This window comes from Colossoma macropomum, unplaced genomic scaffold (genome assembly GCF_904425465.1).
Source record: "Colossoma macropomum unplaced genomic scaffold, Colossoma_macropomum, whole genome shotgun sequence".
Classification (NCBI taxonomy): domain Eukaryota; kingdom Metazoa; phylum Chordata; class Actinopteri; order Characiformes; family Serrasalmidae; genus Colossoma; species Colossoma macropomum.
The window spans coordinates 36,522,974-36,550,878 of NW_023494788.1; the positions used below are offsets into that span (position 1 = coordinate 36,522,974).

The 27,905-nt window shown below is 38.6% G+C and overlaps 1 protein-coding gene across 1 annotated transcript in view; it reads right to left on the minus strand.

The window, feature by feature from the left end:
- Positions 1-248: 248 nt before the first annotated feature.
- egf (epidermal growth factor) overlaps positions 249-27,905 on the minus strand; it is a 43,651-nt gene continuing 15,994 nt past the window's right edge. The window contains exons 7-24 of the mRNA XM_036567908.1: positions 27,302-27,424; positions 23,812-23,934; positions 22,383-22,508; positions 19,838-19,974; positions 17,762-17,913; positions 17,579-17,683; positions 15,920-16,143; positions 14,689-14,856; positions 13,299-13,442; positions 13,085-13,195; positions 11,283-11,399; positions 10,747-10,872; positions 9,859-9,981; positions 8,306-8,471; positions 4,160-4,324; positions 1,539-1,635; positions 769-871; positions 249-647 (exon numbers count right to left, since the gene is read on the minus strand). Of these exons, the coding sequence (XP_036423801.1) occupies positions 475-647; positions 769-871; positions 1,539-1,635; positions 4,160-4,324; positions 8,306-8,471; positions 9,859-9,981; positions 10,747-10,872; positions 11,283-11,399; positions 13,085-13,195; positions 13,299-13,442; positions 14,689-14,856; positions 15,920-16,143; positions 17,579-17,683; positions 17,762-17,913; positions 19,838-19,974; positions 22,383-22,508; positions 23,812-23,934; positions 27,302-27,424 (2,483 nt within the window). The 3' untranslated portion in view covers positions 249-474. The remainder of the gene's footprint in view (positions 648-768; positions 872-1,538; positions 1,636-4,159; positions 4,325-8,305; positions 8,472-9,858; positions 9,982-10,746; positions 10,873-11,282; positions 11,400-13,084; positions 13,196-13,298; positions 13,443-14,688; positions 14,857-15,919; positions 16,144-17,578; positions 17,684-17,761; positions 17,914-19,837; positions 19,975-22,382; positions 22,509-23,811; positions 23,935-27,301; positions 27,425-27,905) is intronic.

Genomic DNA, 27,905 nt, shown 5'->3' on the forward strand with positions numbered 1-27,905 from the left:
AAACCACTCTGACTTTGTTTATAAGAATTTTAGAAAGAAATAGGTGGAATTCCCCTTGAAGTAAGAAAAACAAACCTTAGTTTATCATAAAGCAACTCTGCACTATTATTTTGGGCATATTTAATTTTAACACTCAGCTTTATGTTCCTTAAAATGTTTATAATATATATATATATATATATATATATATATATATATATATATATATATATATATATATATATATAAATGAAGAGCAGGTTTTGTCTTTCTTTTCCAAACTTTTATTAAAAGCACAAATTGAAACTCTTCTAGTATAAAAGGTGCCTTAAATACCTGAAAGGTTTGAGCGCTGATGAGTGCTGACATCACAACAAGTAAATAAAATGGGTGGGGCTATATATAAACACTGAAAGGCTGGGTGTCTCCAAACTTTTAATGCGCAGTGTGACCTCCATACCCTGAAAGCATTAGAAAGAGAAACAGCTGCAGGGTTCAGAGTAGCTGTGGGGTTTTGGGCTGGGGGTCATCTAGAGAGATGAGGTTATCACTGGACTTTGGAGGAGTTCCAGGTTTGGAGATGTTACATGAACTTGAGCACTTTGCCAAATCCAACTGTTTCTTTTCTCTCTTCAGAGTTCCAGCATCTTCTGAAATACAGCTCTCACCTACAGAACACACAAATGGTGAGAAGCTTTAATACGGCATATCTGGTCCACGCCTTTCTCACTCTCATAAATACAGAACTTACATTAGTTTCATGACTGATTAAGTATATTAGTCTGTTACCTGTTTCTGAGGAGCATGATGGACACACTGTTCTCCTCTGACAGCCCACAGTGTGAAGCATCTTCCCGTTGCTGCACGCGCCATGATGCAACACTACATACAACTACACACATACATACACACACAATGCGCCATTACAAATATAAGCACTTCTCACTAGTTCCCATCCTTACATCACAATAAATTACATATTTTAACCCACACAACAACAATACATATATACATATTACATATATACACTAATTTTCAAAATATATTTTGCACAGAAAGATTTACATTTTGGTTTAATACGGATGATGTAATGGATGGTTTAATGAAATGTTGTGGTATATAACAGAATGCAATAGAGTTGTGTGGTAGGATATGGTATGATATGTGATTAGACAAAATGGTATGGTTTGGTGTGGTATAGAATAGAATAGAATAGAATAGAAAAGAATAGCATTTTATCATATGGGAGGGAATAGAATGGAATGGCATTTTACAGTATAGAATAGAATAGAATAGAATAGAAGAGAATTGAATTGAATTGAATTTTATGGTATGGGATGGAAAGAAATAGAATAAGAATAGCATTTAACAGTATGGGAATAGAATAGAATAGAATAGAATAGAATTTTACAGTATGGGATGAATAGAATGGAATAACATTTTATAAAATAGAATAGAATAGAATAGAATAGAATAGAATAGAATAGAATAGAATAGAATAGAATTGAATTGAATTATATGGTATGGAATATAATAGTAAGGTATAGTACCGAACTGACCTGTGGAGTGCTGGATGGCGTTTCTGTCATGCTGTCCTCACTCATACTTGTCTCGCTCATGCTGTCCTTAGGGCGCTCTCCTAAAAACCTCCTGCACCTGCAGGGTGGGACAACAGGGCCCTGAGCTCAAACAAAAGGCAGTGAAGCTAAAGAAATAAGTAAAGAATTAAAACGATAGCTCAAAATCAAATGGCAGGAGCAGAGGCCCTCATAAAGCCTAAATGTTATGTGTACTTTTGTCCATGTTTATAGATAAAAATCATACAGTGTCAGTGTTTATTAGAGATTACTTAACAACTTATGCTTTATGTGATGATGCAGTCACACAGTTAGCATGATGCTAATTGGTTAGCATTAGCTTTACAGTTCTAGAGCTAAAACTAACAAAGACACCAAACGTGTCTTGGTTGATCGACTACATTTGGGTGCATTCGATTTTTCTTTAAATTATCACTTTAAAACTGACAACAAATGATGTGTCTTCCTCTGGTGCTACTGAAATGTCTGCAATGCCAGGACAGACTCATGCGAGGTATCTGTGGCCAAACGGGGCACATTCTCTCTCATATGTATGGAAATGCTGATCGTGAGCATCCTTGATTTTCTCCGGAGCTTTCCACGGACCAGCGGCCCTCTAACTGACGGCGCTGACAAAGCCAATCTGGAGATGCTGCTTTTGTGCTCACCGTAAGTGGCTTTATTACTTTCATGTATGTTATGATAAGTGTGACCCATCCGTCCACCTGGGGCCTATAATAGGCTTTAGAATAAAGCAGGGGTTCATGCAGAACATGAGTGCAGTGTGTAGGAGCATGTGTGTGTGTGTAAGAGGTATAGATAGAAAAAAAAAGAAAAAAAAAGAGAGGGGAAAAAAGAGATACAGGCAGCCAAGTGCAAAAGGCAATTTGAACCAGAAAAATTGTCACCCCTTGTAGCGTTTAAATAAGGCCATAGATCAGTGGGTCCATTTCTGAGGCCTATTCTGACCTATTCTGATGCGTAATTGCTGTAGTACAAGCTAAACCAAGCATGTAATTGAAAGCGTGCTGGGTTAAAGGGGCCCTAAACAAGCACGGTTGCTTTGGGAGTCTAAAAGGGGCCACGTAAACACCCACAAAGAGAATCAGACACTTAACCTGAGGCAGACAGGAGCGTCTGCGTTTTACACCCTACTGACACATGCTGAAGCCGAGGGAAAACATCTTTAATCTTTCATTGGCCTTGGCTTCAGCGAGTGCTCCTAATAAACAATTTAACGCCAGCGGTGTGGCCTGAATTCACACATACACAGCAGGGAAACAGACAGCATCAGTACTATTTCATTCATTACTGATCATGTGGGTGTTCCTCACTGAATCCAGGGCAATATCACATATATTGGAGTGCATTACAAATGTTATCTGCTAGCAGCTGTTTTTAGTAGCTAATATTTTACATCAGTAGTTGTGCCTGATACAAAATGCATGGTGCTAGCTGCATGCCTCAAACTGAGTCGAGTTGTTAGGTAATCTATAGAATGTAGTTTATGTAGTTTTTGACTATGTATGACACACTGTCATCTATAAACATGGAGTAAAGTACATTAGCATAGCTACAAACAGCAGCAGCAGCATCTTAAAGCCTGAACTTCTCATTTAAACGTGTGATGATTTAGGCATGCAGTATGTGCAGTGCTAACTGACGAGGTGTAAGTGTTCATTACCTGTTAGCTACATTAGCCTCATAGCTCTAGTGTAAAAATCTGCTAATATGCAAACATGTGCAGAGGTGAGTGTGTCCAAAACAGAATGTACAGAAAACCAACAACATTTTGTAATATTTTAATGATCGGTCCAGAAATCAAACGTTGCACCGTCTCAGCTGACCGATCCTTGAATTGCTCCTTTGAGCAAAACTTAAAATCACAATTTCTGTTCCCTGTAATAGTGTTCCATACATATGTAGGCAATAGTAACTGGGGGACAATGTCAGTTTCTACAATAGTGTTCTATACAGTGGTCCAATGTAGGGAATAGTGATTAGGTGGGCATTGCTGTTTCCTATAGTAGTGATCTACATGGAGTTCCAATGTAGGGAATAGTGATTAGGTGGGCATTTCTGTTTCCTATAGTAGTGATCTACATGGAGGGAATAGTGATTAGGGAACCTTTTTTGTTCTTTATAATAGTGTTCTATATAGTGCTCCAATGTAGGGAACAGTGATTAAGGGGCTATTAATATTACCTATAATAGTGATCTAAATAGTGCTTTAGTGTAGGGAATAGTGATTGGACCCCTTTTCTGTTCCCTATAAAAATGTCCTATATAGTGTTCCAATGTAAAGAAAAGTGATTAGGGAACCATTTCTGTTTCCTATAATAGTGCTCTATATAGTGATCCAATGTACGGAATAGTGATTAGAGGCCATTTCTATTCCCTATAATAGTGACCTATGTCATGTTCCAATTTAGTGAATAGTGATTGGGGTGCCATTTCTGTTCCATATAATAGGGTTCTATATAGTGCTCCAGTGTAGGTGATTAGGGTGCCCTCTCTGTTCCCTTTAATAGTGTTCTATATAGTATTCCAACGAAGGGAATAGTGATTAGGGCACCATTTCCAGTCCAGCTAAAGTCTCTGACCTGTAGCAATAGGTGATGCTGGCGGTGATGGCCAGCAGAAGGATGAGTAACGCTATACACACAGCGATGGCCACGTTCCTCCTTTTCTCCTGCTCAGCCTGCTGCAGCTCCCACCACTCCAAATCACTGAACTGGCAACGTTCGCCCATGTAGCCTGGCATACAGCTACAACACACATAAATAAACACATAATAAATAACTAATAATAAATAATAATAAATAAACTCACACTACTGAGGTATTTACCATTAGCATGTCTGACAACATAGTCTGACATCTGGTTAATTTTAAGAGATTACCCTGATACAAATATAGATAAACTTAACATGCTCTCTACCATAATACACTGAAAATAAAGACAGAACACGGTGCTGTAACTTCATTTTATGAAGCAACAATGCCATCTGCTGTTCATTAGTGGCATAAAACACTGCTGAGGCCAGGGTCTGGACATGGATAAATGCAAGTCTCAAAGGGGAATTTCAACAATTCTTCAAAAATTCAGGATAATTCAAACATTGAGATGTAAACAGTGAATCAGAGGGGTTTGATGTAAAGTGATTAATTACACAGAATCTTAATGATTTTCTTTACAGTGATGTCACTAGTAACCTGGTACGACCAATGAACCTTCTGATCTTCTAAGTTTTTATATGTAATGTTAATGATGAATGGTAAAATAGAAAAAAAAAATAGAAAATAGAAAATTAGAAATGCATAGGCAGAAACATTATCTCAGAACTACTGCAAAACAATGCTATCAGGCAGTGTATTTATGTGGTAACTGTATTTATGTAATAACTTTCTGTGAGGGAGCTTTTAGAGGTGGATATCTGGTTCCTATCACCACCACTGTGAGCAATTCTGACTCGCAAATTAGTGTTACAATTTCAAAGATTCCACTTTTGTTACACTGATAATATGATGCTGCATCAGAGTATGGTTGTGTTTGGTTAAAGGGAATGATAATGTGGCGTGTTCAAGAAATGTTTGCACACTGATTTTGGTTTGTTTGTTCTCCAGCATTAATTCACAGGGTTTATTTGGCTAAGGGCTCTTATTTTAGAGGGCGGGGCTAGGAGCCACCCCTAACTGTGTGTGTATGCAGAGGGAGAGTGAAAAGGAGATGAAGATGACAGCTGAGTATTCTTGTATTCTGTGTGCTGAGCAAAGTTTAAATAAAGATGTGTTATGGACACAAACTCTGAGTTGTCTATGACGCCCCCCCCCACAACCCCCCCCCACCACCACCACCATAATACACTATATGTCACAAAGTATGTGGACATCCCTCATAATTATTGAGTTCAGATGTTTCAGCCACTATGAGCACATAGCCATGCAATCTCCACAGAGCTGAGATACCTGAGACATTGTTTTGTGATAGTTGAAACTAATAATAACTATTACTCCGGGATCACTTCTGTGTTTCCTCTCAAAACCGCATTCTTAACTGAGATCAATGCGCGCGAGCTAATGTGCGTTACTAACCTGTACACGGCTAACACCAGCAGCAGCTTTTGTTTACAGTTTATTTTTACAGTTTTCTCTATTTTGGAAGAAAGCAGAGTATGCAGAGGACCAGTAGGTGTGTTTCCAAAATGTTATAGAGCCATTTCAACTTGAAACAGAATACACAAATGAGTTGCAGCGGCTTGAAGAAGAGAGCCAAAATGGAGAGAGAGAGACTGAACCCGCCGGCGCTGAAGCAGAAGCGAATGGAAACTGGTTGTGTCAACAAATAACTTGCTACTCTGCTTACCAGTTTATGAGGTAGGATAACAAGGCAGATAGTTATTTTACTGAATGGTCCACTTTAGACAGTCTGACACTGCTATGTGTACAGTGACTAATGATGACTAATTTATTTCGCTCACAGTTTTCTTTAGCAGCCAGCATTTGAAGAAATATGCTTTGCATTTTTCACTGGTCTTGAGTAAGTTAGTCTTCATCAGTGAAGTTGTTCGACTTTGGTATTTGTGTGTAGCTTCAAAACAATTAGCCACAACTTCAGGATTTCTGGTTCTTGTAACGGCAACTGTAAATTCAACGTACTGTATTTTCTCCTTTTATTTTTGCCTCCTGGTACAGTGCAGTTCACCACCACTCTGAACAACTGACCAGCAGGGTGCAACTGTGATCTATCACAGCTCCTCTGATGAATAACATTCCTCACATAAGCTCTGAGTTTTGGTGACACCATGCAACGCAATGCCACCAAACCAAACAAAACAAAAGGTGTGCAGATACATGCAGGGTGTTGTAAGCAATAAAAATAGTACCCAAAGAAAACATAGTTTTTCAAATTAAGCAGTATTTTAACATAATCAGTGTGACATATAAAACTTATAAGACTCAAGTTCACTGGTCATTTTGGATAGCAGATAACATGGTAATATTTGTAGTGTAGACATAAGGACGTCTGGTTCCTAGTACTACAATGGTGGACAATTTTGACTCGGTAAATTTCTCTAGAAAGGGTCATTTCACACCAAACCGCTCAGAATGATTTTGTTACATCTAAACCATTGAAAGATTAAGTTCCCCTTTAACTGTGGCACTGTCATAGGGTGCCACCTTTGCTACAAGTCTGTTTGTGAAATTTCTACTCTGCTAGATCTGACTCAGTCAACTGTAAGTGCTATTATTGTGAAATGAAAGGTTCTAGGGGGAACAATAACTCAGCCTCCAAGTGGTACACCATGCAAACTCACAGAAGAGGGCTTCTGACTGTTGAAGCTAGCTGTGCGTAAAAATCAACTATCCTCTGTTGCATCAGCCACTACAAAGTACCTCTGGAGGCAACATCAGCACAAGAATTGGACATCTGGAGCTTCATGATGATTCAAGTTTCATTCACTATGTGCAATGCCAAGCATCAGCTGGAGTGGCGTCCACATACTTTTGGCCATATAGTGTAATTTGAAATGTAAAACTTTGTATTAAATTAGAAAAAAATACAAAATAGAAGCTCTGTTACTAGTGTTCTCAGACTTGTGGTCCCCAGTGTACACAAAAGACCAAGATTTACCAAGATTTATTATCAGTAATAATAATAATAGGATAGAACTAATATTAATACTGATAATAATAGCAATGTAATAATCTAAATAAATAACCAGAGCAAAAAAGGGATCATTTTCAAGTTCATTGTTCCTGCATTATCTTCAATACTCTCCAGCAGTGTTTGACCAGCATATACAGGCTAATGCGAAAGTCTAGGCACCGCTGGACGTGTTGTGTTTAGCAGAAATACAGCAGAAAATGTGGCCTGTACAAAAATAATGGCAGATTTTGTATTGTATGTTTGATTTTTTTCCCCAGTATGTTAAACTCAGCAAATAAATATAAATTGTGCATGGAAATATGCTGGAAAACGTTATATTTAAGTTTGTTCTCTGTAGAAGATGTGTTCTTTTCACTTAGAAAATCAACAAAACATGTACTTTGACCAGTGGCACCTAAACGTTTGCATGCGGCTGTAACTGTTCTTGTTTTGACCCTGTTTATCCTTGCTGTTCTACATTCCAAAGAGTGAGCCATATGAGAGTGGCAGGAACAGATGGTCCAAACTATGGTTTTGAAACTCTTTTTGGCTGCCAGTGAAGTAAAGTCTTCTACAATGGATAGTCAGTGATCCCACAGAGTCAAAAAAGTCAAAGAAAAACCAATAGATGTATAAGCAAAGACTGTACCAGAATGCTGGAAAGAGTTTCCTAAACAAAATCCCTAAATAAATCCACAAGAAATATGCAGAAAAAGAACTGACTACTTGGCTGCGTTCAGTCACCCATTGCAGACACAGCTTGTTTAACTTCATGGAAAAGCACTGATCAATAGAATGGGCCTAAGGTCACCATGCCCAATGCTAAGCATGGGCTAGAGGGGTATGAAGCCTCCCAGCATTGGGCTGTGGAGCAGTGGAACTGTGTTCTCTGGAGTGATGGAGCCCCATCCAATACCTTTGGGATGAGTTGGAGTGATCTAGAACTGACCATCCAACATCAGTAACTGACCTCACAAATGCTCTTGTGGCTGAATGCGGTCAAATAATTCAGTCAGAGTTTCAGTGTTTGTGAATTAGTGTTAAATAAGTGATTTCTGTGGTTGTGTGATGGATGATGTGTGCGTGAGAGCAACACTTGCTTGCAGCCGTAAGAGTCCATCTCAGGGAAGTAGAAACAGATTCCATTGTACAGACAGTATGAATCATAAGAAGATGGACAACTCTCCACCCCACTGCGTCGCCATGGAGACGTGATGTCCGGTGTACTGCTTGTGGTCGGCCTAAAGGGGGCGTCCTTTGACTTTGCTACACCAAAAGACAGAGGGAGAGTTCTTTTCAGGCTAATCACAAAATCACTATTCTCTAATCGCTATTCCCTAACAACTATTCTCTAAACATGATTCAGTAATCACTATACCTTAATCATTATTCTCTAGTCACTCTAATTACTATTCCATAATCACTAGTCCCTAATCGCTATTCTCTAATCACTATTCCATAATCACTATTCTCTAATCACTACTCCCAAATTGATGTTCACTAATCAGTATTCACTAATCATTATTCACTAATCACTGTTCATAAATCACTATTCCCTACTCAAATTTCACAATTACTTTTCCATAATTATATTTACTAACCACTATTCTCTGATCACTATTCACTAATCACTATTCGTTAATTATGATTCCCTAATAAAATTTCACAATCACTTTTCCATAATTATATTTACTAACTACTATTCTCTGATCACTATTCATTAATCACTATTCGTTAATTACTATTCCCTAATCAAATTTCACAATCACTTTTCCATAATTATATTTACTAACTACTATTCTCTGATCACTATTCATTAATCACTATTCGTTAATTATGATTCCCTAATAAAATTTCACAATCACTTTTCCATAATTATATTTACTAACCACTATTCTCTGATCACTATTCACTAATCACTATTCGTTAATTATGATTCCCTAATAAAATTTCACAATCACGTTTCCATAATTATATTTACTAACCACTGTTCTCTGATCACTATTCACTAATCACTATTCACCATAATCACTAATCTGTAATCACTATTCACTAATCACTGTTTTCTAATCACTGTTCCCTAATTATAGTCCCTAGTCCCTATTAACTAATCACTATTCACCCTAAACACTAGTCTCCCTAATGACTATTATGTAATCACTATTCTTTAATCTCTAATCACAGACCACTTCAACTCTAAAGGTCTATATGTTGTTTTACTTTCCAGTTCTTCACTTCTGAACTGCAGGACAGTAGTTTCATAATAGTATAATTCATAATAGTTACCTTAACTATAACTGCTGAGGCAGCTATTTGTTGTTTCAGAAAGATGCTGAAATATTCAATAAGATATCTTAAAATATCTTTGTGTTGTTTCAGTGTACACCGTACATGTTATTGGACAAAATATTAAACATTGTTTTTATTATTTTGTATTGAATAAAATAACACGTATCATTAGTACAGCAAGCATATACACACACAAATCAAACAGAGCTCAACTAATAATTAAAATTATTAACATGAAAAAAAAAGATTAATAAATCTGTCTATTTGTCTGTATGTCCATCTGTCTGTCCATTTATCTCTCTGTCGATCTGTTTCTCTGTTTGTCTATCCATCTATTTATCTATCTGTCTGTCTGTCTGTTTACCATGGCAGTTGAATCCTGAGCCGCTGTACCCGTCTCTACATCTGCACTCGTAATGTCCCTGTGTGTTCAGGCACTCAGCATTTACATCACAGCTGTGCATCTCCAACCTGCATTCATCAATATCTACAAACACACAGACACAGGAGCCACTAGTCAGGTGATTTTCTCCAAAGGGGGCTGGCTGAACAATTGCAGCAAAAAAGTGATTATTTAGTTATTTTGAGAAATTATTTTCAACTTTTTTTAAAACACATTTAGTCAGCTTTACCTTCATGGTTTTAAAAAAAGCCCATTTTATGTTTGAATGAAAATTGATATTTGTCCATACTTTTGGTTCTACACTTGAAATTTGTACATGTGTTTGGTTCTACACATGAAATTTGTCTTTGCTTTTGGTTCTATGATTAATATTTGTTTGGATATTTGAATTGATATTTGTCCGTACACCTGGTTCTATACTTGATATTTGTCATACTTTTGTTTCTTTACTTGATATTTGTCTGTACCTTTGGTTTGATATTTGATATTTATCTGTACTTTTGGCTTGATAATTGATATTTGTCTATACTTTTGTTTTGATATTGCATATTTGTATGTACTTTTGGTTAGAAAATTAATATTCGTGCTTGTTTGTGCTTTTGGATTTATGCTTGATATTTGTTTGGACTTTTGGTTTGATGTTTGATATTTGTCCATACTTTTGGACCTATAGTGGAAATTTGTCCATACATTTGGAAAGTTTGCGATGAGGCATGTGATGAGTTTGATGCTAATTGGTGTATTCAGCTCTTGGGGAAATTAAGGCTCTTGGGGAAGCAAAGTCCTGACTGCTTTTATGTGTGTGTGTGTGTGTGTGTGTGTGTGTGTGTGTGTGTGTTTTGTTCTCACCTATACAGTGGTGTCCATCTCCACTGAATCCAGATCTGCACTGACAGAAATATCCACCGGCTGTGTTCACACACTCAGAACGAACACTCATACACTCAGCAAAGCCCAATGTGCATTCGTCAATATCTACACACAAACATACACAATCATTAATAAAGCATACAGAAATCTGCACAAATAAAACACTAACATCAATTAATAATTACAAAAATCACATAGAGAGTAAGAAACAGTGATTGCGCATTAAAATGTGCACAAGTGTGTTTGTAAAGGATGTGATAATTTCTTTACACTTAGAAAATCAACAAACAAAACTTGATACTTTGGGATGAATGGTATGTTTTGACACTTTAACATTTTTTCTTTTACTCTAAAAATGCAAGTCTTTCTAATATACACTACGCTTTTAACATGTTAAATAACTGAAAACATTTAAAACAAAAGCTTTTAAAGTGTCCAGAAGCTTTTCTTGGGCAGTGTACATGTGACCTGATGGCCTAAAAATCAATACACACTGTAATGTAGATCCTGCTTACCCACACAAATCTGTCCATCTCCAGTGAAGCCGCTCAGACAGCGGCAAACCGCACCAGTGTCATCCAGCACACACTGAGCGTTCACATCACAGCTTAAAGAGAAACATTTGTCCTGATCTGCAGATAAAGCAGCAATGTTACTATTATTAATGCACAGGTATCACTGTCTTCATCAACCTCTTCCAGTATCACTGGCTGTTTCAATCAGAAATTGAATTTATCCAATTTCCCCCCTCTTTCACCCTCAAATGTAGTGGATCAGTTGAGGCATGTTTGGTTTCTGAAGTTTCCTTTATTAGTTTTTGCACTAGAGCTATGAGGCTCATGTAACCTAGAGGCTAATGAAAGCTTATACCCCACCAAATAGCATGGTGCTAACTACACCAATCAGTCATAGGATGAATGACACCTCCTTGTATCTACACTCATTGTCCATTTTATCAGCTCCACTGACCATATAGGAGCACTTTGTAGTTCTACAATTACAGACTGTAGTCCATCTGTTTTTTTTTTCAAACTTTGATAGGCTAATGCTTTAATGGATCATGACCCCCACAGAGCAGGTATTATTTGAGTGTCAGGTCATTCTCAGCACTGCAGTGACACTGACGTGATGTTGGCATCTAAGTTTGTGTTGCGCTGGTGCAAGTAGATCAGACACAGCAGTGCTGCTGGAGTTATTAAACACCTCAGTGTTGCTGCTGGACTGAAAATCAAAAACATCCAGCCAGCAGCTTCCTGTGACCACTGATGAAGGACTAGAGAACGACCAACATGAACAGATGAGCTATCATCAAGGTGGACCAACAAGGTAGGAGTGTCAAATAGAGTGGACAGTGAGAGGACACATTGTTTAAAAACTCCAGCAGCACTGCTGTGTCTGATCCACTCACACCAGCACAACACACACTAACATGCCACCACCACAGTTGTCACTGCAGTGCTGAGAATGATCCACAACCTAAATAATACCTGCTCTGTGGGGGTCCTGACCATAGAAGAACAGGATGACAAAGTATGCAGAGAAACAGACGGACTACTGTAACTGTAGAACTACAAAGTGCTCCTATATGGTCAGTGGAGCTATAAAATGGACAGTGAGTGTAGAAACAAGGAGGTGGTTTTATGGCTGACCCATGTCACCTACCTAAATCATCATGTACGCCTCAGAGAGTGTGGAGGTGTTCAGTATCTCTGATAGACGTGATTATGTGGTTTCTGACACTGTATGACTCACAGTTAAACATGGACTGAAGTGCATCAGCATAGTTAAAAACAGTAGCGGCCATCATTAACCCTTAATTTTGTCCATATTTTTGTCTATTTTATTCATTTTAACAGTATGTAATGTGCGCTAGAGTTTGCACTGGAATGAATCTAAAACCTAAACTCACAACTTTGAGATGTGACGCGACCAGGCCCGACTGGCACTGCTAATTTTGAAATGCTTGCATGCACTAACAGAGATGGATTACAGACGTCTGAAGTCATGCGTCATTCTGTAATCGGTGTCATGCCCAAATTAGGTGCCTCATACCTTTTGCTGATTCTCAGGTCTGTGAGAAATGGAGTGTGATATCTGCTCTGAAAGTAGTGCTGCGCTGAGTTTTACTTAATTGAAACCTGTACCTCATTTCCTCATGACTAAAATATATTACACCAGTACAATTTTATCCCTTAGCTTACTCTTGACAATAATTTGCAAATACTTTGGTTTTTATATGGATATCCAGTATACATTTAAATCAAGCAATTTCAGTGCAGTTTCAGTGAGTATCTAAGTGAAATGACCGTGACTGTACCGGACACCATTTTCTCAGTGAAGGCCGCTGGCTCTCCTGAGTCTGAGGGCAGACTTTCATCATTCAGAGTTTTGTTCTTTAGGTGATCCCTCCATTCTCTGCCACCTGACCCTGCGACACAATCAGAGCCGGTTCACTGACCAAGTTCACATTCACTTTCACCCAAGGTTTTATTACTGATAGTAATCCTGTCTGGACAGACGGCTACACTGACCTGTGGAGGATGTTTCTTTGGGCAGGCAGGTTTTGCCGTCAGCTGAAAGGACATGCTGTGAGTGACAGGAGCACTGGGCCAGTCCCAGTCTGCTCTCACACAGCTGGGAACACCCTCCGTTTCCATGGAGACAGAGATCTGCCCCTGCGAGAAGAGCACCAAATAACTATATAACTATAGTCTCTCTCTCTCTCTCTCTGTCTCTCTCTATTTCTCTCCTCTTTCTGTAAAGTGCTTTGTACCCTCTTGCCCATGTTTGACACTGGGCATGGTGACCATAGGCTCATATGCAGCTGCTCCAGAGCGTCCCATTCTATTGGTCAGTGCTTTTCTATGGAGATTATATAAACTGTATCAGCAATGGGTAACCTTAAAGTAGCTGGATTCACTCATTAAAAGAGCTGTCTGAATACTTCTGGACATGAAGAGTGCACACACATGTAAAGCATATTGTTGCTGCCAGGATAAAATCTCTATAATTATTTTTTTTTTAACATAATTTTTAAACACCGGCTGCCCTTTACAGTGAGTGTGTTTACATGCAGACTGATAATAATAATTAACGGATTTCTGCAGTTATCAGAATATTCAAGAGGTCATGTTAACAGCATACTCTGATTATTTAGATTGGATTAAGGCCATTATAGGATTTCTAGAAATAAACCAAAAAATAAATAAATAAGATAAAAAACAATGTGATATGACAATTTTTGCTATGGTTTCCAGGTCAAAACAGTGCGAAATGGTGTGCTACGGGCTTTGTGGTATGTTTGTTCTCATTTGATGGGCGGGTCAGAGGTGTTGCCCAACCAGCAACATGTATATAAACTCTGCCATATTGAAAAGACAGAGCACACAATGGATTCTATTAAAGTCCTCTACAAATGCAGCCATTGCAGTTTGGTGTACGCAACAATTGAAGACATTAGAAGATGTATTTTGAAGCATTAAACACATATTTAAACCCATTTCATCAGGCTCCAAAATTCTGTGTAAAAAATGCCATGAATGGCCTTCTCAGCTGCCATTAGTGTAACGCTTGTGTAACACAACAGAATATTCAACGCACCACTGTTTCATTTTAAATAAACTATGTTTTGCTATGTTTTGGAGTTTTCTCATTATCTGATTACCCCAAGTGTGTGAAAACATCTTGAACAAATTACAGACAAAATCTGATTTTCCTCAGCTATCAGATTAGTGAATGCATGTAAACACACACACAGTGTAAAAATTTCATTATGTAATTTTTCCTTGTCCTGTAAAAAAAAAAAACAATATGTCACTAGATATTATGCTCTAAAATTTGCAAGAGGATGACATTTTCACCTATAAAATACCCATGAAATCATTTTTCATACATCTCATGTACACGTGAGTGTGAGCGCACCTGGTTTATTCAGAGGATGGATGATGACGATCGCAGCCGGCTGGACAGTTTCGACACTGAGAGGCTCTGGGTTGTGTCCAGTTTTCTTGTCCAGCTGGTAGAGCTGATTATCACCCCAATTACTGACCAACAGAGTGTCCTCAAACACCGCCACAGCAAACGGCCGCCCTGCAGGCAGAGTAAACACATACAGTATATTTCTCTCTGTAGGATCACAGAGCATAAGAGGATGTTAATTAATATGTGTTAAAAGCAACACTTTACTAAAAAATCTCATTAACAGCCCACCCCACACCTTCACCCCAATAGTGCACAACCAGTCGAGACATGTTTGGTGTTTGAAGTGTGAAGCTTCAAGCTTCAGCTACGTACTTTTGCCCATGTTTATAGATAACAGCGAGTCATACAATGTCAGAAACCACATAATTAAGTCTATTAGAGATACTGAGCAACTCCACATGATTTAAGGTGAGTGTGTGATTATTTAGGCATGCAGATAGCACCATGCTAATTGGTGAGGTATAAGCTTCCAGTACTTGTTAGCTACATTAGCGTCATAGCTCCAGTGCTAAAACTAAAGGAGCAAACTTAATGTCTTGGCTAATTGGCCACATTTGGAAGTTTTCCCTCAAAAAATATTTGAACTAACCATTAAAGGGGAACTCCACCATTTGTTCTGCATAATTAAATGGTTAAGATGTAAACAAAGTTATTTAGAGTGGTTTGGTTTGAAACTTACCAAGTCAGAATTGTTCACAGTGGTGGTGATAGGAACCAGACATCCACCTCTAAAAACTCCCTCACAGAGAGTTATTACATCAAACGGTTATGAATACACTGCCTGATATCTGAGATGTTGTTTTATGACAGTTCTGAGAGGATTTGGGCAAAATTGTACTTTTTGGTAGAGTATGTGAGACAAAGTAGATGGTAAAATAGATTTATGTCTATTTTCTCATCATCACTTTCCATATAAAACTCAGAAGACACGTGTATGTTCACTGGTGGTTTTGGATAGTAAATAAAATCTCTATATTTGTGTTGTAGTCATGGTGGCCCCTGGTTCCTATCACCACCACTGTAAAGACATCTGAACCATTTCACACCAAACCACTCTGAATCACTCACACTCTGAATTTACATCTCACACACTGAATTATGCAGAAATATTTTAAAAATAGGTGGAATCCATATTGTGCTATGAACAGCATATTACAGCCCACAGCCTCACCTACTTGGTTCTGTGTGAGTGTGCGCCGGTCAGAGCCATCCATTCTTGCAGACTCTATCAATCCAGTGGTCAGGTCGCTCCAGTAGAGCCTCTGTGAGCTGAAGTCCAGAGCCAGGCCGCTTGGAGTGACCAGACCAGCACTGACCAGCACCTCACGGCCCAGACCATCCAAACCTGACCGCTCCACTGCCGGATGACTGCCCACATCTGTCCAAAACAACTTCCTCCACACAGACACACACACGCGCACACAAAGGAAGAGTTATGTCAAATTTAACTTGTCAAATTTATTTAGAATCCATACTTAAAATAAATAGTGTATGAATATGAAATAACATTTCAGTATAAGATTAAATACATTTTAATACCGGATTAAAGGGGCTGTATTCTACGTTTTTTTTTTTCATTTTCTTGTATTATTTTATGTACAGAACAATTAAATACTGTATACTGTATATTGCTGCTCTGGTTACTCCTCAGTGACTGCTATGCTCATAAATGCTAGGCTAAAGAAATGACTGGCGTGTCTTGTAAACAAAATCATAAAAACTAGAAAAGTGTATCTCCTTAATAAAATGCAGAGTGATTGTGCAGCTTAAGCAGTTCCCAGATGGTTGCTAGGGTGCTGCTAAGTGATTGCTATGGTATCTCAGGTGGTTGCTAGGGTGTTGCTAAGTGGTTGTTAGTGTGTTGCTAAGTGGTTGCTATGGTATCCCAGGTGGTTGCTAGGCCGTTGCTAGGTTGTTGCTATGGTTCCCCACATGGTTAGTTTGTTACCAATGTACTTGCATCAATATTACATAAGTTGGATGCACAAAATTTGCACCCCAATTCATTCCTATCATTTTCAATGCATAATTTTACGAAGATTGTATGAAAACCATATGTCTGATCGAAAGCTGTATACAAGCACACAATTCCTGATCAGACTCAGGAACATTCCGGAGTTGGAACGGTGTCGATATTTTGAAAACCTCAGGATGTGTTAGCAAACAAAAAATATGAACCGAGAAGAATAATAATATATCGTCAGATAACAAGTGTTGTGCAATGCTTTGCATCAACAAGAAAAGAGTGAAAACATTACTTGTAGCAGAAAATTAACATATGTGTCAACAACCATGTACTGAAAAGCCATTCAGTAAAACTGTTCTTAAAACCAAACTAGAAACAATCGTTTAAAAATCAAAGGCACATTTAAAAAAAAACATCACATCTCGATAATTTTGTGACATCACATCTGGATTTAATTGTGAGCGTTGTGATTAACATTTTAGAGGTCTTCACGACCCCAATGCAATAGGGCCCAACAAAATATCGGAATTTTCACGTAAAAATTGGGCTTGAGTTGAGTTGGGCTTGTTTTCTAATGAGTGATTTTTTATGTAGTATATTTACTTTTTAACAAAAATACTCTCTTCTTCGCTCACTCTCTCTTGCAGTGTTACAGTTTATAGCTGCGTTAGGAATAGCTCTGGAGCGGAGGAGTGGGTGAATGTGCCCTCGAATGAAACAATGAATGATGAGAGGGACGTGCAAATGTACTGGGCCGAAACGTGTCACATTAGCATTTTAGGGTTCAGGGCTGATTAAAATATATTAGGGGCTACAGCCTGGGAAGTCCAGGCCAGGCGATGCCCCTGAGATTAAATGTCTTACTGTGCCTGAGGGTGGACTGCGATGCCTCGGGGCTTCAGCAGCTTCTCAAAAATCAGCATCTCCCTGTCCTGACCGTCTAGACCACTACGGCGAATTGAGGATGAGCTGAAATGAAAAAAAAACCCTTTTTAGACACATTTAAAGTTTGCTTAGTTGTCCTGTTTGTTGAGCTTTGTGTATTACCCTCTGTCTGTCCAGTAGAGTTTGCGGTTGACCCAGTCCAGAGCCAGTCCCTCGGGTGATGAGTCCAGCCCAGTGGATAGCAGCAGCTCTCTGGATCTTCCGTCCATGGAGATCCTCTCAATCTGCTTCCGTTCAGTGCTGGCAAAATAAACCTGAAGCATACAGAGCACAAACACAAATATTAAAGGAATGGTTCACCATGAAATTACATTTACTTAACCTTCTCTCCCACTTTACCCTGAATGAAGTCACTCAGTCAAGACATGTTGTGTTTTGCACTGGAGCTGTGAGGCAAATGTAGCGAGCAAGTAATGGTTTTGGGTGACACAGGCTTCTGTTATATTCGTTTTGTAGCTTCAGTGCAAAATTATAGACACAAACGCAGCATTGTTTAAATTTCATTTTTGGTGAACTATCCCATTAATCCCCTGATGGGCTGTCAAATAGTCATAGCAAATCCTGATGTTATAATACAATTTAACCCCTTAAATGGCCAGGGCCTGTCGGCAAACCCAAAGCTTTATTACACACTTCTATAACTGAAGAATAGCACAAGTAGTTTGTACTGAAGTCCCTGTAGTTACTGAATAAAAGCCTTAGTATGTAATAAGCCTGTGATTTTAAGGGGTTAAACATAAGTATAGTGATAAATTTAACAATAGTTTATATAATTATGCATCTATTATTAATGTATGGCAAAGCTTTATATTCTAATAAAATTCTAAATTGTGTTATACCGTTTATATATAATTAAATGTGTAAATCAGAACAAATGTATGATTTGCATCTCAGTAATATAAGCTCACAGAGCGCTTTATTAGAAACACTATAATAACAATGGGTAGGGCCTCGCTTTGCTGATCCATGACATGATTGCATCAGTTCCTGCAGATTTTTCAGGAGCAGTTTCATACTGCAAATCTTCCATTCTACCACTTCCCAAAGGTGTTCTACTGGATTCAGATTTGGTGACTGGGAAGGCCACTGGGGAATATTGAACTAATTTTCATGTTCATGAAACCAGATGATTTGCTTGGTGACATGGTACACTGTCATGCTAGAAGTAGCCATTAGAAGACGGTAAATTGTGGCCATGAGGGGATGCACATGGTCAACAACAATACTCAAATAGGTTGTGGCATTCAAGTGATGATTGATTGGTATTAATGGGCCCAGAAAAGTGCCAAGAAAATATTTCCCAAACCATTACACCACCTCCACCAGCCTGGATTGCTGACACGTGGCAGGTTGGGTCCATGAATTCATGCTGTTGGCACAAAACTCTGACCCTACCATCTGTGAACCTCAGCAGAAATCAAGATTCATCAGATCAGGCTGTGTTTTTTAGTGTCCAACTGTCCAATCTTGGTGAACCAGTTCCCACTGCAGCCTCAGTTTTTTGTTCTTGGCTGACAGAACTGAAACCTTGGCTTCTGCTGTGGTAACCCATCCACCTCAAGGTTCAAGCATTTTGAGATGCTTTGCTGCTCACCACAATTGCCCAGAGTGATTTTCTGAGCTACTGTAGCCTTTCTGTCAGCTCAAATCAGTCTGGCCATTCTCCGCTGACCTCTCTCATCAACAAGGCATTTCTGTCCACAGAACTGCTGTTCACTGGATGTTTTTCCTTTATTGCACTGTTCTGAGGTAACTCTAGTGGCCAACAATCATGCCACAGTCAAAATCACTGAGATCACATTTTTTCGCCATTCTGATGGTTGAGGTGAACATTACCTGAAGCAGCTGGCATGTATCTGCATGATTTTCTGCACTGCATTGCTGCCACACAAATAGAAACTGCATGAATAAGTAGGTGCTCCTAAAGTGCTCAATGAGTATACAAAAATATAATGATATGTCATGTATTTTTGCTATATAACAAACAAGATAAAATATTTTTCAGTTTCACATGATCAACACTGAATAATTACAAAATGTCAACGAGCCCATGTGGATATTACCATTACGTTGCAATTGTAGCCTTTGGCCACCAGATGGCGACCTGCACACAGATATCAACACTCATGTCAACATCCTGGACCTTTCAGTTGTGTTTATATAAGCATGTTTCATTACCATACTCTGCACTGGGTCGTAGTCCACAGCTCTGAGGGAACCTTCAGGATCCTCCAGCAGCGTCCTGCTCCCTGACCCATCCATACTGACCCTCCTGATGTCCACCCCATTAGCAAACAACAAGAACGCTGGAGGACCTGAGAAAGAAATGGATTCAATTACAGTTCAGCCTCAAATTTCACCATGATTTGATTTATTTTTTAATATGCACTGAATACTCAAATGTACAGTCGTGTTCAATAGTTTGAATATTGTATGTGAAAATAAGTGAACACATCCTCTACAGAGAACAAACTTCTGCACATTTTGATGCACAATATGTATTCTTTTGCTGAGTTTAACATATTGGAAACAACAAATTAAACATAAAATGTGCCATAACTTTTGCACACACCATATTTGATGTTTTTTCTTCCCATAGGACTGTAAATGAAGTAATAATTTACACAATATATAGACATTACAGACAAAAAAAAAAAACAAAAACATGAAAGTCCTGCCTCACAAGAAGGATTTCTTGCTTAAGCAGTAACTCTAGGCTTAGCTCTAGACTTATGCTGCATGCCTAACCCGCTCCAGGGCTGGTCAAGTTCAGGATTTTGGATCATAAACAGCTCTTGGACCAATCAGGGCCGAGCTTCTGACCAATCAGAAACAGCCTTCTGACAGAGGTGGACCCTTTTTTTGAAGTCTGTGGTGTCAATCACGTGAAGACTGTCTATTTTTAGCAGAGCAGACAAATCACTACATACATATCACAAATCTAAAACATATTTTTCCAGTAAGTAATAACAAGGTGGCAATATACATACAAATACAAACACACACACACACACACACACACACTCACTATCTAAGCCGCTTATCCGTCTGGGTTGTAGGGGGGAGCTGGAGCCTATACCAGCAGTCATTGGGTGGAAGGCAGGAAACACCCTGGACAGGTCGCCAGGCCATCGCAGGGCATGCATATACATAGTATGATTTATCTATTCTTTGAAAGTAAATCTAAACCTAGATTAACAGAGGAATTTGTTAATCCCTGCCATGAAACAAGTTAAAGGAGAATTTTTCTAAATTTCTGTATAATGAAATCATTAAGATGTGAACAAAGTCATCTAGAGTGGTTTGGTGTGAAATGCTTTATTCTAGAGAAAAGCTCCCTCACATGGATTTATTACATGAAATGGTCACAAATACATTGCTTAAGGCAGAATAGGCCTTAAAATGTATTTTTTCAAATTTTCCACTATTTCACCATCATCATCATCATTCCATATAAAACTCAGAAGACATATGCAGGTCCACTGGTGGTTTTGGATAGTAAATAAAATGGCTATATCTGTGTTGTAGTCCTATCACCACCACTGTAAAGAAATCTGAGTCTCTACAGTCAATCCTTTCACACCAAACCACTTTGAAAGACTATGTGTGCATCTCAAACACTCAATTATGTAGAGATGTTGAAAAATCTGTAGAATTCTGTTTGTTAGGTTTTGTGAATCTGAAGCCTAGTCAGGAACTCTGTCTAAGCTGGATGTGTTTTGTGAGACTTTTAATAGGGAAGAAAGGGACAAAAACATCTCTGTATGATTCTAGTAATATGTCTATCCTAGTAATATATCTAACAGTCACTGACATGATTGTTTTTTGGCCATTCTAGATTAAACACATCTGAATCTTGTAAAACTCATTCCGTCTGTTTTATCTGAATCATATGTCTGAGCTTGTATGTATCAGTATTACAGTGACTATTTCAGAAAAGAGTTCTGGCATAGAGCTGCTGCCACTGTTTTCCGTTCCTAACAACTAAACCAGTGATGTATCTAGAACTTTCAGTAGGACTAGAGCAGGAGTGCCCAGTCCTGGTCCTGGTGATCTACCGCTGAGAGTTCAGTTCCGACACACCTGACTCCAATTTCAGAAGCTCCAGAAGGCATTCATTACTTGGGTAGGGTTGGAGCTAAGCTCTGCAGGGTGGTGGATCTCCAGGACCAGTATTGGGCTCCTCTGATCTACAGTGATGTTTATTTCTCTTGAAATTGGCTCCACCCATTGTAAGATGATCAAAGCACAAAGCATGGTTGATTCCTCTGTCACTTCCTAATTATGTTGGTACTTAATCTAAGATGTACGGCCTTCGGTCTAGCTCCTGAAGTCCTAACCAATGAGAGAGCTTGTTCAGCTGTATCTGCTTATATGCCACAGGGAAAACCATTCTGATTGGGTAATTTTGTGTTGGGCTTTTCAATAACTTAATCCTTTTTCTCCAAACAAAACTGAACAATGAAATAAGAGCATTATCACAAATCTTGCATAAATACAACAAGCATAGGGATTAATGAGAATTAATGATTACAGAAAATATTTTATTGAATTATTATTATATATGTACTGTCACTGAGTGCAATTTTCTAAAATCAGTGTTGACTTGTTCCCTATAGATTGACGCATCAGTGAATGTTGCCCCTTCTTAGTGTGTATGGTGAACACAGTGTGTATATGTGCATACGTATGTGTATACGGGTGAGTGTTTGTTTGGTCTTGCCTGTGGCTTTGCACTGTTGGCCATCTGGCTGCAGTTGGTATCCAGGTTGGCACTCACACTCCCACCTGCCAGGTGACAGCGTCACGCACACCTGACTACAGCCACCGCTATCCGCAGACAGACAGCCTGAGACCAGCAGAGACAACCGTCAACACGTACAAACACACACAAACATGACAATGACATGGTAACATCGCTATAGTGATTTAGTACAAATCCTCCCTCACTCCTCTGCGTAGGAACAGTGCCAGTCAATTAGATTATTTATTTATTTATTTATTTATTTATAGATGAGACCACAATTCCTGTTTGGGGTCCAAGTAAATACCTCGATATTCAGAAAGCCCTAAAATTAACAGGGGAAAACCTTCACTCTTAATTAAAGGCTACTCTGTGGCAACCAGCTATAACAGAGTCATCAGTGTTAAAGGTGAATCCCACCACTGAGCTGTAAACATTCAGAGTGGTTTGGTGGTTCTCCGTTACAGAGAAACTTATTGAGTCAGAATTGTACACAGTGGTGGTGATAGGAACCAGACATCCACCTCTAAAAGCTCTCTCACAGAAAGTTATTACATGAAACGGTTATGAATTCACTGCTTGATGTCTGAGACATTGTTCTATGACAGTTTTGCGAAGACTTTGACCTTAAACTCCATTCATAGTGAATGGAGGGGATACATAATATGTAGGGTGTTGTGAGGCATAATAGTCCCAAAAGAAAACATATTTTTTCCATACTTTCCACTATTTTACTATTGCTTGAGGCAGAATAAGCCTTAAAATGTATTTTTACAGGTTTTACACTATTTTACCATCATCAACATTCCATATAAAACTCAGTTTCAGTGTAGGTTCACTGGTGGTTTTGGGCAGTAAATAAAATGGGGACCCCTGGTTCCTATCACCACCACTGTGAAGAAATCTTAGCCTCTACAATCAAACATTTCACAAATATCCTATATTAAAAAACATGATTCTCATTTTTGACATATGTAAATTAACTTTTCTCTCGCTGCCTCATTTAAAAACACTCACATGGGTGGGTCATTTAAAAACACTCACATGGGTGGGTCATTTAAAAACATTCACATGGGTGGGGCTAAATCTCTCTCTTGCTAAATTTGAAAATCGACTGTTTTCACATCTTAGTTTCCATATATCGACTGTAGAGTGAATTGTATGGTTTAAAACTTTAATAAAATGTGACACATCAAACTTTTGTTCTAAAAAAAGGAACAGGAAAAATTTGGATTTCTATAATATGGACCCTTTAATTATTGCTTAAGTAACCCCTGCATGCATTCCATTACAGATATTGTGATAAATTACAAATATATTACAATATTATTTTATGAAATTAGAGATCAAAGCATATATTATCTGCTTTGATGTATGGACAGATAAAAGGTATGGCACACACACACACCTGTGCAGGAATGTCCATCAGGTTGTAATACGGATCCAACTGGACACACACAAACATCTCCCTCCTGCGTGTGTGTGCATGCGTGATCACAGAGTGTAGCATTCTCCACACACGGCTGGATTTCTGCACGCAAACAGACCCAGAAGCAAACACATGGCTTATCAGATTGTTAAGGGAACTTTGTGAAAGAAGCTCCGCAGGGCAATATGATCCCCCTTATTTTCTCTCCTGATCAAATGACGGGGCCAAATCTAATCTCAACACACTTACTGAATGCCTATGGTCTAGTTAATTCTAAAATATGATCTGGATCACTGTATTCCTGGGAATTATTCCCCCTAGAAACTTTTTGTGGTCAGTAGAACCAAATTTGTATTGCTGTATGCATTTATATGGTATATAATACTATACCAAGCAGTAGTTTAGGTCAGCTTTTCATTATTTCTCGCCAGAACCTCCTTTTGACAATGACTGCTGGCCTAAAGTGTTCATCAGTGTAAAGAATGGAAGATAATGCTCAAATCAAACCTACAAAATCAGCCCTATTTCTCAAAATATTGCACCACTGAGCAGAAAACAAGTTAAAATAAAACACCACCTTTAATAAAGTAATGACCCAGAGACAAGAATAGATCCCAGTTCAGAGTGTTTCGGAAAAAAGGGGCTATTTTTAGGCTCAAAACAGTATTGGGCCTGACCTCGGCTTCCGCAAAGCCAGGTGCTTCAGGAGAAACAAGCGTCTTAGCGTGAGACTCCCTCCAATCTCGTTATGATGTCAGGTCCATAATCCCGCCCATAATCCCGCCCGAAAAGGTGAAAGTGCGCCAGAGGGCTGTCGGGGAGTGAGTGTTAGGCGGATATGAAGGACAAGTGGAGCTCCGGCCATGCTCACCATCTGGAGTGTAAAATCTCCAACACAACAGCTCATCTATCCATGAATCTACCACAGAGTCAAGGGTTATGTCCTAAATCTAGACCCTGTCCAGTATATAGAGCATTATTTTGAGCTATGTTCTCTTATTAATTTGGCTTGAATTTGAGGTGAACTGCAATTAACTGCAATTAACATAGCACTAAATTTAAGGTGGCACAGAATTTGACATGGAACTCCATTTAAGGTAGCATTAAAATTAAGATGGCACAGAATTTAAGGTGGAACTCCATTTAAGGTGGCACTAAAATTAAGGTGGCACTGAATATAAGGTGGAACTACATTTAAGATAGAACTAAATTTAAGGTGGAACTGCAATTAACATAGCACTGAATTTAAGGGGTATAGAATTTCTGGTGGAACTCCTTTTAAAGTAGCACTAAAATTAAGGGGGTACAGAATTTAAGGTGGAACTTCATTTACAGTAGTACCTAGCAACGCATTACCATCCACCTTTGATACTGCAGCATCTACTTAACAACATTTTAGCAACATTTTAACAATCATCAACAGTCTTCCACAATTTTAACATTTAATGCAATAAGCTTACTCTGTAGTGCACTACTTTGGGCCATGTTAAAACTATTCCTTATTCCCTGTCTAGTGCATTATTTTGGACAATATCTAGAACTATGCTCTGTTCACTAAACAGTATAATGTGCTATTCTGAGCTGTGTCCAAAACCATGCATAATAGTAGTATATCATCGATGTACCCAAGTGGATGCCAAATAATGCACTGTTTCATTTGTGATGGAATGTGACTACTGATGCTGGGTAATGTGTAAACTTCATTAGCAGTAGCGCACAAAGCCACAAATTCCGCTCCTTTTAAACGTTTTCTAGTGCAAAAACATGAATAGTGATTAGGGAGCCATTACTGTTTTCTATAATAGTATTCGATACAGTGGTCCAATGTAGGGAATAATGATTAGGGGACCACTTCTGTTCCCTCAATAGTGTTCTATATGGTGCTCCAATGTAGAGAATAGTGATTAGGGGCCATTTTTGTTCTCTATAATAGTGTTTAATATAGTGCTCCAATGTAGGGAATAGTGATTAGGGGCCGTTTTGTTCCCTATAAAAGTGTTCTATATAGTGTTCCAATGTAGTGAATAGTGATTAAGGGACCATTTCTGTTCTCTAATAGTGTTCTATGTAGTGCTCCAGTGTAGGGAATAGTGATTAGTGTCTATTTCTGTTCCCTAATATTGTTCATATTATTCTATATTGTGGTCAAATGTAGGGAATAGTGATTGGGGCCATTTCCGTTCCATTATAGTGTTCCATATAGTGCTCCAAAGTAGGGAATAGTGATTACAGGATCATTTCTGTTCCCTATAGGGAAACATTTCCATGAAAGTATTCTAGAGAGAGAGAGAGAGAGAGAGAGAGAGAGAGAGAGAGAGAGAGAGAGAGAGAGAGAGAGAGAGAGAGAGAGAGAGAGAGAGAGAGAGCACTGTGTATGTGTTGGAGGTTAATCTGTTGGCCCTTGGTGTTGCTGTGCTCTTAACCTGCTTAGTGCAGTAAAGCTGCTGACTAAATATGTTCCCTATTACTGATGTCACCTCCTTCATCATCTAATCACAGAGCACACACACCAACACAGAGCTGCAACAATACAGCCTAAGGCCCAGCTGACTGTCTGACCGGCTATCTAACAGACTGTTTGACCGTCTGACTGACTGTTTGTCTGTCTCTGCCCCAGTCTCGTATTTGCCCCAGGTCAGATCCAAATGCTTGTGTGATGTGTGGATCTCTCTCTCTCTCTCTCTCTCTCTCTCTCTCTTTCTCTCTCTCTCTCTCTCTCTCTCTCTCTCTGTCTCTGTTTATATATGTAATAATACAGTAGTCTGTGTACTACGACGTATATTACTGCTGTTGTGTGTGTCTCATATCTTCATGGTTATTAAAAACATTCTTTAGTTTAACCTGTTAACTGTCACCCTATTTTTGCCTGCAAAGGCATACCCAAAATAATGGGGATGTTCCCACATACTTTGGGCTACAGTCATGATCTTGGTCTCGTTTGAAAGGAAGCTCAGAAGAATTCTGAAGAATTGTACAAATTTATTTCCTTATTTTCTGACTCATAGATCTCTAAACTGATCTCTGACTCTTCCTGTGTTATCAAACCACATGTTTTAGATTATAATGTCTCTGTGGAGAGCAGCAAAGCTTTGAAGGGGCCACAGATTTGCTATCGATTGCTCATTTGGTGCTCAAGTTGCAAATGAGACGATCATAGCTGCTTTAAATAACTGATCATAAAAATTTTTGCGGGAATCGAAACTTTTCTAACAGTACATTGATTATTACTGACAATTATATGCATGAAAATAATGTTTCCTAAACTAAACTGAACACTTCGGTACTGGTGCAGTGATTTAGAAAAGGTTAAGCAAAATGATTTGTTTACTTTTTCAAACTTTTATTAGTGCAATTGTTAAGTAATGTTCACCCAAGAGTGGCTGATGTTTTTTTATATGGTGTAAAAAAATAAAAACCTGAAAGTTAGAAGGTTTAAGACTGCAACGTCACAGCACCCTCTCATTCTCACCTCGGCAGGTTTTGGTGTCTGGCAGTAGAAGGTAGCCTTCGGGGCAGGTGCAGAAGTAAGAACCAGGAACGTTCTCACAGCCCAAAGAGCAGCCATGATTCCACAGAGCGCATTCATTTATATCTAAAAATATCAGAGAGAGAAACACAAATCAAAGATTTTTCTTCCATTAATAATACTAATTTTTCTAAAAATTAATACAAGTTTTCAGGTAGAGAGTGGTCCACATCCCAAAAATATTCAGACAGGAGTGACACTTTATGGTCAGAAACTGACCACTGATGAAGAACTAGAAAATGGCTAATAAACTGTGCATCAACACATGGGCTATAGTCCCTAATTGTAAGGTGAAGCTACAAGGTAGGTGTTTCTAATAAAGTGGCCAGTTAGTGGAAAAACAAGGTAAAGATTTATAATAAAGTAGCAAGTTGGTGGAAATACAAGGTAGGTGTTTCTAATGAAGTGGTCAGGTAGTGAAAATACAAGGAAAAAAAGTGGCCAGTGAGCAGAGGCACAAGGTAGGTGTTTCTAATAAAATGGACAGTGAATGTATTGTATAAGCCTAGTTTAAGTTACAGTTGCATTGGTCAGTAACTGGGGTCAG